Source organism: Elaeis guineensis, chromosome 1 (assembly GCF_000442705.2).
Source record: "Elaeis guineensis isolate ETL-2024a chromosome 1, EG11, whole genome shotgun sequence".
Lineage (NCBI taxonomy): Eukaryota > Viridiplantae > Streptophyta > Magnoliopsida > Arecales > Arecaceae > Elaeis > Elaeis guineensis.
Window position 1 is genome coordinate 6,447,060 of NC_025993.2, and position 12,792 is coordinate 6,459,851.

General features: G+C 36.1%; 1 protein-coding gene across 5 annotated transcripts; it reads right to left on the reverse strand.

Annotated features, from left to right (window-relative positions):
- Positions 1 to 2,067: 2,067 nt before the first annotated feature.
- LOC105037566 (F-box protein SKP2A) lies at positions 2,068 to 11,232 on the reverse strand. 5 transcript variants are annotated; one of them, XM_073244384.1, is made up of 6 exons: positions 10,989 to 11,232; positions 10,028 to 10,277; positions 6,708 to 7,056; positions 6,487 to 6,628; positions 5,387 to 5,490; positions 5,154 to 5,234 (listed from the first exon to the last, which is right to left on the reverse strand). In XM_073244384.1, the coding sequence occupies exons 2-6, from the start codon at positions 10,270 to 10,272 to the stop codon at positions 5,205 to 5,207; spliced, it is 870 nt and encodes a 289-aa protein (XP_073100485.1). In that variant the 5' UTR covers positions 10,273 to 10,277; positions 10,989 to 11,232; the 3' UTR covers positions 5,154 to 5,204. The 5 variants fall into 5 exon arrangements, with proteins under 5 accessions (XP_010911516.1, XP_010911523.1, XP_073100537.1 ...); XM_073244407.1 differs by having other exon boundaries at positions 5,370 to 5,490; XM_010913214.2 differs by lacking the exons at positions 5,154 to 5,234; positions 5,387 to 5,490 and adding an exon at positions 2,068 to 2,751.
- Between the last annotated feature and the right edge of the window lie 1,560 nt (positions 11,233 to 12,792).

The window sequence follows — 12,792 nt, forward strand, 5'->3', positions numbered from 1 at the left end:
TTTATAATTTTCTTTTCTTATGATTGAATTTATTGAATAAAAATTAATTATATTTTTGATATGTTAAATAGGTTTGATAAATTCACCTAACGAAGTTTGAATGGTTAGAATAAAAAAAATAAGTAACCCTGACATTTTTTATTTTTTTTTGAAATATCGATTATTTTATCATAAAAAAAAATATTCTGTATTTTTGTAAAACAAAGATCAAGCATATGCATTGTCAAACTCATGATTTATCATAAACTAGTGATTCTATGAATATTTTAATATGACCCCCAGCTAGGAGGTCCTGAACTGTCTAATGCCCAGACAGCTTATCGAATCGACCATCCAATTTACAATTTTCTTTTCTTATGATTGAATTTTTTGAATAAAAATTAATTATATTTTTTATATATTAAATAGGTTTGATAAATTCACCTAACGAAGTTTGAACGGTTAGAATAGAAAAAATAAGTAACCTTGACACTTTTTACTTTTTTTTGAAATATCTATTATTTTATCATAAAAAGAAATATTCTGTATTTTCGTAAAACAAAGATCAAGCATATGCATTGTCAAACTCATGATTTATCATAAACTAATGATTCTATGAATATTTTAATATGAATAATTTTTTATAAAATATATCCATATTTATAAAATTTATGTTATATTATGAAAAAATAATTTATAATTATTATATTATTAAAAATTATTTATGGATCATGAGCTCTATAAAATTATCTAGCTTCGTATTTATGCATAATTTAAGAAAATATGATTTGATGAAATATGATTTAACAATGTTTATCTTAAGAAATATGTTAAAAGACTCTCAGATAGCTATGTATGATCCTACCAGTTGATAATAGTAATTGATATATAATCCTATTCGTGTATAATAATAGTTAGTATACAATCCTGCTAATGGATAATAGTAATTAGTATACGATCCTATCACTGGATAATAGTAGTTGGTATACGACTCTACCAATAGATAATAATAATTGGTATATAATCCTATCAATAGATAATAATAGTTACTATACGACCTTGTCAATGGATAATAGTAGTTGGTATTTTGACGATTATGGCTTCGTCATTCATGTAAAGTAACCTTAGCATTTGTCTAAAAAAATTATTAAAAATTATGATATGATAAAATGATAAATGATTTATTACTTTATCTATAAAATTAACATAATTTATGAATTTATTTATTTTATGTATTGAAAACTATATTTATATAAACGGCATGATTTATGTATATGCAAGAATATCATTGATTTATAATATATTATTACTATAAAAAAATTTATATTGTAATGATAATCATCTTCTCTCAATAATTTATTGATACATATATAAATTTATACTTAATTTGATAAAATAGTATTAGCTATATTTACTGAATTGGTGTAGTTTATATTTTTTTTTTTTAAATTGGTGTAATTCATTATTTTTTAAATTTTAACTGACTATGGTTGTTAGATTTTATTTTATCGAAGATGGCATCTTGGTAGTATGATAGTATTCTGTTCCAAAAATGACACGTGAGAAATTTTATTTGAATTTCTTGATGTATACGAGCACTCAAGATCTATTAATATATGACCAATGTGGGACACAAATGCCCAAACACGCCCTTACGTACAAACCTACTCTTATCGGACGTAGAGTCCAACTCTCCACCAGAAAAACAGCCATCCATTTTGTGACACATTATGGCTTGTTAACCCACTCGAATGAGGAGCACAAAGATCGTTCATACTTCGCATCATAATCCAATCATCAAGCATGGGTCGTATTGATGTCAAGACACATCTCCGCCTAATGCTGGGCTAATTTTCTAGTGAAAGTATCCTCACTTTCATTCCCATCTGAGTCTAATTCAGAAAAGTCCACACACAACAGACCGAAAGTTACGCTAATGGCTAACCTCAAAGCCTCCTGGGCGAGCTTTGCCCGGTAACACACCCAAAACAAGTTGAGAGTCAGATGAAATTAAATGTTGATCCAGGGAGGAGAACAAGTCGAGGAAACACCAAACAAGAGACGGCATAAACGAACCACCGCACAATCTGCAGAAAATGAGACAAAATGCACACAAGACCTCCATCGACAGTCGATCAGGCACATCCAGTCTCTTTGGCATTACTCTACATTATATTTAAGTAATGATACACACTTGATAAAGGAAGCTACAGACATAACATAGGATATGGAAACCAATTCAGGTCCATTGCAGTTCCTTCAGTCTAGAATTCCTTTCTCTCTTACCAAGAACAGTTCCGCTACATAATATCGATGTACATGTACAAGTGGCTTTTCAAGATCAAAACTCCAACCTTCGTTCCAAGCCTTTCCAAGTTGCACAGTGTTACAGTGCTCAGTAAGCATGGGGAGACAAAGCCACCCTGCCTGCCCGGTGAGCTTGGACGGCACAAGCACAGTGCACAGATGTGAGGTTGAGGCACCCACTGATGATCAGGGAATGTCTTTCAGGGCAGGTATGAAGTGCAGGGAATGAGTCGCAAACAGCCTGAACAGCAGGCGGCGTTAAGGCCGTACACTGACTAATGTTCAGATTCATAAGCCCTTCCTTGTCGTCGCTGCTTTTCTGCAAAGGACCCCACAACCCATGCTTGCTCTTCACGCGGCTATTCGCTAGTGAATACATAGCCCTGTCGGTGATGTTCTGGCAGTAATACAGGCCCAGGGATCTTAGTCGAGGGCAACCATTTGCCAATGCGATTACACTTTCATCTGCGGTGAACAAAGAGACATGTAAGAGTCCCCAGTAGAAAAAAAAAAATGAGTGGTTTACAAGTACGGTAAACATTTATCTGCTTTACAGATGGGCAAGGCAAGGTTGTAAATGTTCATTGCAAGCATAATCTACACCAGTATTTAAAGGAACTTAACAGTATGAAGCAGTGTTGCTTGAATCAATTGTGAAAAACAAGACAGCAGCAATGATGCACAAAAAAAAAAAAAATACATGATGGTGGACTGATATACAAAATGCATGACCATCAGAATTCTGAATTTCATCGTGAACAGCAAGTCCAGATCGTTGTTTCTTATGACACATGATGGGTGCCCACATATGACATCGTTGTTTCAAATCCAGGGCCAAGTTTCCTAGCAAAACACATTATTATTTATTACAGCATATGAGGCTCGCGAGTAAGCAAATTAGTTGCTAATAGAAGTTAAGATGGCTCATGCTGAAAATGTTGGCTCACATTAGTTTGCAGGCAATACAACAATCCCTCACTGTTGTCTGTTGATAGCAGGCAAATGACGAATAGACCATAAGTCAGCTATGCTGGTTCTAAGCCAAAAATTTAGATTTGATGCTGCTTAGATATGCATCATAAAAGTGCCAGTGTTTGACATGATGTCATTTTCTCTTTCCTTTTATACCTCAAAGGAGAAACTGACCTGCGTAGTTCGAACAGTGACTTGTAGGGGTGGAAACTAGCTGAACATGTGTGCTGGACGCATTCAGCTCAGTGCACAGATAGCTTGTGCCTGGCTTGAGCTTGCCTCTATACATACTGAGCCAGCTTAAACTCAGCTAGGGCAGGCCAGAAGGAATGGGCCAAAGGGCTGAGCTCCACAGGGACGGTGAGTGGAAAGGAAGTGGCCAGCAGGGGAATGGAGGGTGGATGGATGGAAACAAAACAAAGGGAGCATCTTGCTATATCCAGAACGTTGCAGCTCCTTATCTAAAGGCTGAGAATGAGATGGTTTAACTCCTTTCCCTCATCTAGGTTCAGTTTTTTTCATCCATTTGAAGGAGATAACTAAGAAAGTGTACTGAACAAAATATCTTTAATAAAAAATGTTAATAAGATAAAAGGAACATTTCATAGATAAACAACAAGGTCACAATGTATGCCCAAATTATCTAGGTCCTGCTTTTGTCACTTATTTAAGGGAGAGAACCAAGAGAAGTGCGTTGACGAAAAATTCTTTAACCAAAAAGGTTAATATGATAGAAGGAATATTTTCAGAGATAAACAACAAATTGACAATGTATACCTATATTAAAGTTTAAGTACTTATTTTGAGCTATAGCTCATTTTTGGATTGTTATATTTCAAGCTAAAAAATCAGGCTCATGTTTGGCTCATTTAGTAGTAGAGTGAATTCATTGCAAGCTCAAATTTCAGCTGAACACAAGGCACTCGCGAACAGCTCACTCATTTATCAGCCCCAGTGACTAATGTTTCCATGAGTATCTTTCCATTAGGTTCTATGTTCTCTATAGCACTCACTAAACTCGGTATCGGGAAAATTAACAAGCTGATGGGAAGAATCTACTTCTCCCTTAGGGAGTGCAAAGTTTAGAGGTGGCGGCTAAGAACAGAAATACTGCTTTGGAAGTCTCAACCATTTGTGTCCAGTGGACTTACACCTACACACACAGGTTTTGTTTTATCAGGCATTTACTTTATAACCTATTACATCAATCTCGCATTTGAGCAAAGGATCTTTTATGCAATTGCAATGGCTGATGGTACCCATGAACATGATTGATAAGTTTACATGTGCAACTCAATTTTGTAACATGCCATCTGGAAGGAAAAAAAAGAAAAAGAAATTTCTGGGAAGGCAGTAGCTGAGAATCTAAATATATAGAAAAAAACCCATAGCTCTTAGAAATGTAAAACTTCTCATGTGGGTTCTTTAATCATGGTAACCGATTGCTCTTATAAAAAGGGAAAAAGAATCACAAAGAATAACACGAGTAATGAAGGAGAAGCAATGAAGAAGGATGGAAATATAATCAAATATGAATCAAGACTTGATTTGTGAATTATTTCAGTAACAGTAGTCTGGATAAACGACGACAGAAGAGAGTAATATGAAAGGAGCTTACTGCTGTCCGATTTTTCCTATTAAAAAAACTTCGGCCGACTGAGATCATGGCATGCTGCTGCTGCTGCTTATATATATAAAGAAGAAGAAAAAAAGGAGAAGTTTAAAGTAGAAAGGAGTCATGATAAAGACGAGTTAAAGACATTAAAAGAGAGCATAAATCAGGTACAAGATGAAGTTGTTTTACTGGATAAGCAATGATCTGGTAACAAAATCTGGCTCTTCAATGAGCCTTACTTTATAGACATCCAAATCATTCCAAAAGAAATGGCACTGACCTTGGAGTTCTCTAACTTTCACCTTGTAATCGAACCAGGGCCTTTACAGTTTTAAGGATTTCCAATCAGATCAAACTCGACCTAAGTTTAGATGGGGAAAAAGATATAATCAATTTCTAGCTCATTATTCTATGAATTCTGAACTGTCTTATAACCATCATCCATTTCAACACTCTAATATTTATGAAACCATAGGGGAAAAAAATCAAAATGGACCTTTAGAACTACTTTACATCTTCTTTTGAGTATGTATTGACAATAACCATAGGCAAGGTTGAACATGTATCATGGTGTTGAGAATGATTGGCACTCTGGGATAGCAAACAACAGTGTGTTTCTGCATAACCAAAACCATCATAATATTTAGACCTTGATATTAACTCTACCAATTTGTGGATTACACATAGTAGCTACCATTCACTACAAATAAACCAACAAGAAGTTGTGAACTAAAGGCCATGAAGATGCGAACAAGTGTGCACACACTGACAACCTCAAAGCCAGTCCAAAAACTTTCTAAATCTTCCAAGTTCCATGAGGTCACAGGTATCTAGGTTCCAATAGCAATCATTGAGCACCCGCTATTTTTCAATACCATGACTATAGGATCCTAGCATGTGAAAAAATAATAATAGTAATAATACACAAAATCTACAATGTGATAGTTTATTACATTGCGCATAACAAAATATCTATTTAGACCATCTTGAAATAGAATTCATACCAATTTCATTCATACCAAAAGAAGAAACCCATCAATGCATGTATATGATAAAAGCAAATATATTAAAAACTAATTAAGGTAAAAGATATAATAGCACTAAATGTAGCCCATGGCTATTGGAAGTCAAGCAGCTCAAGAAAGCAATAACTATTACAAAATGTCAGAAGAAATTCCAACCTCACATGCTATGGTCCTATCATAACAGTTGAGCACCTTTTTGTCTATACCATGACGTAGGATACCAGATGTACCAAAACATTTCACTGTAAAATTATTTATAATAAATAAATATAGCTAGGCAACCTTAAAATTGAACTTTCACTACTGCTCAGACAAAAATTTAACAGCAACACATGCAACAAGAAGACGACATAAAAAAGGATAAAACAGTGAAAAATATTGTAATAGTAACAAAGAAGTAGAGTACAAAAAAATGAAAGATGCAACTTAGGAAAGTAATGAACTATTGCAGACTGCTTATGAAGTTAAATAAACTAGGATACTCTGTAATTCAAAACATAAAAACCGATGATTGCTAGCAGTTAGTGATAAGAAACTTTTACTATTTATTTGAATTCAAAGCAACACGTGCACCTGGCACCTGAATACCTGTTATAAGGACACAGCCACATAAGTCCAAAGCCCTGAGATCAGGGCATCCTGATGCCAAACTGGTTACTCCATCATCACTGACACCCTCACACCAACCAAGATTCAGAGTCTGCAATTGACTGCAATTATACGCAATAGCCTAGATCCAATTTTATAGAAGATTAGACAAGAACTGATCCAGGGAAAATTAAACAAAAAAAATCATTTAACTTCAATACCTGTAAAGCTCTATCAGTTGCAGCTCTCCCACATCCACAAAGGTTTAAGCTTTTCAAGTTCCTGCAGTAACTAGTCAGATATGCAAGGGCAGAATCACTGAAAGCTGAGCACCCACTGATATTGAGTTTTGTAAGGCGTGGACATCCATTGGCTAAAGAGTACAAGGAGCAGTCAGTCAGTCTAAAGCTTTTACTAAGGTCTAAATCCCGCAAATCATGGCAAAACGTAGCAACAGTCTCTACAGCACTGTCCTCGAGTTGAGGTCTATCCTGTCGCAGAGAAAGTACTTGCAGCTTTGTAAACTTGGGGGCTAGTGACTGCACAAGGCTGCTCATGTTGTTTTTGCACCTGCAAGTAGTGGAATTTAAATCTCATGTGCCCAAACAACTAATCTTCATCGGAGGGAACAAACATGATGTGGTATAATTATTACAATTTAAGACAATAAGCTAAATTATTAAACAAAATCTTAAAGAGAAATTGCAAAACATATGCACACATACTGAAAAACTAATTTAACAGTTGTTCATGTTGCATCTCTCTCTCTCTCCAAAAAATAGTCACTCTAGGTATTGAATGAATTGCTGTCACAAGAACTAATTGTAGACTACTAATAACCATTTTGGTATTTTATCTGCAACAGCCCCTAAGTCATACCATCTCGATATGAGGCTCTTCCTTCTTCCCTTCTTTTCATCTTTTTCTTCTTCTTTCCTTTCTTTTTCCTTTGTGGGGATAGGGAGGATGGAGAGTGGGGTGCAGTGGCTTTTACTAGGCTCCTACATATAAATACAGTACAAATTTCAAAAAAAAAAAAAAAAAAAAAAAAAAGGTCTGCATTGCATCACTCTTTCTGGTGAAAAACTTGTGCTGCCTGGCACTGTGTACATGATCTGTCAATTTTACCAATGGCAAATTTTTAACCATGGAACAAGCAATATTTAGGATTTATATTTTGCAACTTAATAAAATGATTTGAATAAAGAAAAGCACAAGAATAGCAGGAAAGGTAAGTTAGTGTTTGCATGCTATTATAAATGACTATTTGATTTATCCCAATGTGATAGTCAAACCAAAAATTGTAACAAAATCATTCTAATAAGTTTCAATTGAAAAAACACTGACACTTTTGGGGCATTCTTCACAAATATAAATCTAAAGGTAATCAAGATACATATTGACTCTCTTAAAGAGTTTTATAATGGGCTTGATTGCAGACCATACGAATATGCTTCCAGAACCATCTTGTGATTATCAAAAATCTTCAAGACTTATATTAGCAACATCAAAGAAAATAAATGCAATTGTCCAAAGATGAAAGCATCAAGGTGGATAAGAGGCAGAAGTTGGCTAGTTATTATTAGACATTAGTGCATGTGAGGAAGCTTTCAAGTTTTCCAATATAGTTTATTATGATGGAAGGTACTGGAATGAACCTCTCCAACATTAAGCAGACAACACAGTGTTGTGTTAATACCTGGTCACAGTGAAGGACTAAAAAGGAGGTGAAGACACAATGTTGCTTGAAAGTGCTTTGACTTGCTTGAAAGCATTGGAAAAAACAAGGTTAGAAACATCAATTTCTAACATTCCCTGCACATTTTCATTTTTATGAGGAAAAGGTTGGCCCAAGCCTGACCAAAATTCATTAAAATAATGAACACTAAACAGGATACGAGAAGAGGCCTCTCCATGAGAGCCATGAAGAGGAAAATCTCAGAACCAAAAAAAGAAAAAAAAACAAATATAACATAGGTTCTAAGCCATCATAGGTCCCAAGCCACATATCCTTTCCTCCAGGATGCCTTCAATCCAGTCATCAAACAGGAACCAAATATCACTCCCAAAATGTTTTAAAGAAAAGTAGGGATATGGTTTAAAGTAAATGCAGAAAAAATTTGGGCACATAAAGAAGACTTCATAGAGAGGATGAGAAAACAATCTCTTACCTAAGATCAATTAAAAAGACAGAAAATCATTATTATATAACTCTGCTACCATCAGTTAGGTTCACCTTTAGAACCTTCTTTACCCCAGAATAGAACCATAACAAGTTCCTGCACAAGAGTCAACATGCGATGACTATAGTCAAGCTATATCATGTGCCTTCAGCTAATCTCAGATGACCTCCAATCGATTCCTGCATTCAAACTTCTAGCCTTGCCACATTTCTTGCGATCTAGAAGCCATAAATCGCCCATGTAAGAGCAGTGCATAACAATCCAAGACATGGGTCAGCTTCAAATCAACCAACTTGTCTAGAAAACTTTCTTGTCCCAAAGTAGGACCAGAACAGGTCCTTCGAGTTTCAGGACATAAGATGATAGTCAATTTACAGTAGCATACATTCACTTGGTTTATTGCAAAGTCATTTCAGGCCCCAAATTTATCACCTTGCAAATTTTCTTGTAACCGTGCTTGATCACGAAATTAAAAATCTTTCTACCATATAAAGGCAGTATGCATTATAGACAATGAAAAAACAGATGCTTACTCAAAAACCAGCCATAATCAACAAAATAGGCAATTTCATCAGTTATCACTCTTCTAGTCCAATCAACAAAATAAGAGAGCACTTTCAGACATTTCCTCATGTCGAGGTTGTATTGAACATGACAAGTATAAGAAACAAGCAAGAAAAGGGGCAAAATGACAAGATGAAGATTATATGTACAGCCGACTGAAAACATGTGAGAAAAAGGGTAGTAATGGGAGCATAAGGATTCAAACTTGTTTTCAATAAAAAAAAAAAAAAAAGAAAAAAACGTTTTCTTCTTTCTTTGCTACTGGAGAAAACTCAGGTATTTTATAAAGTTAAGGGAACAAAAGTGGATTCTTTTATTCATGGATTGGATTGCTATCTTTTATTTAAAACACAGTGATCCAATAAAGTGTCATCACTGATTCTGCCTATGACTGCAAGATTTAGAAATCAATAATAAATGTGGATGGTGAATATGTAGGACATAAACAAAACATCTAGTATTACACTTCCCACATGGGGGCAAATTCGCCTCAAAGGAAACCACAACTACCCTACTTCCTCCTAGATTTAGGCTTCATCACACAATCTCACAGTAAAAACTATATATGGCTTAAAATTGGAATTGGTGGAGCACTATCCTCCAGTCAACAAAACTATTATCTCCGATATGGTGCAGCTTGAGCACCATCTGCCGGTCAACAGAGCTTCCATATCTATCAGGGCACAAATAGCAAAAGAATGACCGCAAACTACATAACTACCGCCCAGAAAAGGAAATGAAAAGAAGGATAAAGAACGGTAAAGGCTAAAACTGAAAAAAATTTAAGCCTTTACCATGACAGAGAGAGATTTGTAAGCCCCAAGCACAAGGCATCTCTCCAACCAGTACAAACACCAGAAGCCACAATCACCATCCGATCATCCACAAGCGAAATGATCCTCAGCAATAGCTCCATGGGGATGTCCTTCCAGCCTGCCATAGCAGCTGCCGCTCCACCTGACTTTTTCCCACCACCAGAAACAATGAGGTTCTGAAACCAAGCGTCTAAATCTCCACTGCCCAGTCCCCCGGAAACCATATCAACTGCACTCACGCAAAAGAATTACAATCAATTGATGAATTAAAAAGAAAAATTGTTTAAAAATCAAATCTTTGATAAGTCATAAGCCCAAAGCGGAAATATAACACGAATAGAGCTATAAGATGTCCTCAGAGAAACAAATAAAGCATCAACTAGTGGATTATGTTAGAAAGGAAGCATCTGTATACCAGAGCTCTAGCTTCCAGAGATCAACTAGAAAACCAAATTCTCACTTTTTCTGATTCCATGGTAAGATGATGATAATGCCAGTCCAGACAAACTAGACACCATCTTAAAACAAAAAACCAAAAGCATAAAGAAGTAAAAATAAGTTAACCCCTAAAATATAAAACCTTTAAAACAATTGCAAATCCCAAAACCCTAATCGACAAAATCTTTGAGAACCAAAAAAAAAAAAAGGACAATCACCAAAACTCTTTCCAGTAGTCTCCGTGTGATCATCCAGAGAACTAAAAAAAATAAATAACTGGAAAGAAAAATCCGGATACCACAGTCCTTCAACACCCTCCGAAAAACAAAAAATCAGAAAGAAAGGGAAACGAAAAAACAGAGCGGAGACACTTCACCACGGCACGTCCCCCTTCCCCCAAACAAAACGTTAAAAAACCCAAAAAAAATAAACTCGGACGTTACCACAGCAAATTCTAAACCAAAACATCAAATATCCAAGAAATGATCGCTCGATCGATCACCTGATTGAGGAACCCGCACAAATACCTCCGATTTCGACGAATTCAGGCAAGAAACAGGTACCGACGGAAAAAGGATAACAAGACGAAGGTGGAGAACAAAGAATCAAAGGGAAAGGAGGAAGGGCAGGGTAGGACTTGTTTAGGGTTTGAAGAGCCTTGGGAGCTCTGAAATCCTCCGGCTCTCAGCCCGAGGGTTTAAATAGCACAAACAGCGACGCCCGTGGTTCTACCTCTCGTGGGGGCAGAGGCGGCTCCGTGAACACGGAAAGGGCAGCAAGGCGAAAACCAGAAAGAGGGTTCGGATTGTATCATTCGTGCAAAGAATGATTGATCTTCTTTCGCTATTCCAACCGTTGGATATCATTTTGCACAGATCGCAAAGCACTTCGAACGGCATCTTTCCACAGCCTTGGCCGATCGCAAAGAGGCCACTGAGCAATCCAACGGTCGATTTCGCAACAACAGGTGAATCATTCCTTGGCGAGAACGATACTACCCGAACCACGAGAAAGGATTGAACGGACACGTGGCGGTAGTCTAGGAACTGTGTATTCGGTGGGGCCCATGCGATGAGGGGAGGTGGTGGCGACAACGGAGGAATTGCCGAAAAGCGGACAATGCGAGATCACCGATGTGGCGTTGCCAAAACTCGAAGCCGCGACAAGGTTTGTGACGACGAAGGCTAAAGCCGGCACTCGAATCTCTAATAACGGGCTTTGTGGGTCCGTTTTAAGAGGTCTATTTGGGCTCATTGGTTTCGGCCCGTTAGAGATTTCTGACCGTTGACCAATTTCGTGTGTGGACCTGAGTCGTGGTCAAGGTGTAGATCTTGGTTTGACCACCAGCCCTCTAGTTGGCATAACCAGCGTGAATCAGGTTTGGCCAAAGATTTTAAACATGTCATTTTTTCCCAATGTGGCCCCCATCAGAGCTAAAATCACAAAAAAAAAAAAATTATCTCACTTGGAATGTATTTTCTAGAAAACTAATGTTAGCGTATATGATACAAAATGATTTTTGTATGTTCGACTAATCATAATTTTTTTATCTCCAACCAAATATAAATCATTTTTCCATTGAACTCACTTTCTTCCCTTGTGAACCAAACATGCTTAATATGCATCTTTGTTTTAATCTCTTAGAAACCAAATATTTCTTACTTGATGCTAAAGAGCTATGCCAGACATAGGGGCTCCTACCACATTTCTATGCCCACAAATGAAATTTTTCCTAAACTAAAAAGCTAGAAACATAGCTAGATCAAGTGGAATAAATTTGAATACAAATAAGTGGTATCAACATCTAGTAACTTTATTAACCGAGCCAATTAACACTCTGCCAATTCGAGCTAATTGAGTTATGTGATTTTAATCATTCAAAAACCAATGTCTAAATGATCAAAATTCGAATTCACAAGTATCTACATCAAAATTCAATATGTAAAAAAGATGTAAACACACATATATACGAGGTTTTAGTGACTATACATACTTAGAAGTTGAATCTTTATTAATATAGAAGTATCACATGCACATGTATCTATACCAAAAATCAATATGGAAAAAAAAAGATGTAAACATATAATATATAACAGGCTATTAAAGCTGAATCTTTTAGAAATAATATTGAACCACCTAACTAAAGAAAGGTATCCCATTTTGTGAACCATGAGAACTCGAATGGTAGAAGAGGCTTACACTGCAGAGTTCCGTGTTCGCATTGGAGACTTAAAAAATGCATAATATTAATGTGATATATGCTATGAAAAAATTGAAAACTTCACACATTATTTATAAGGGGAATT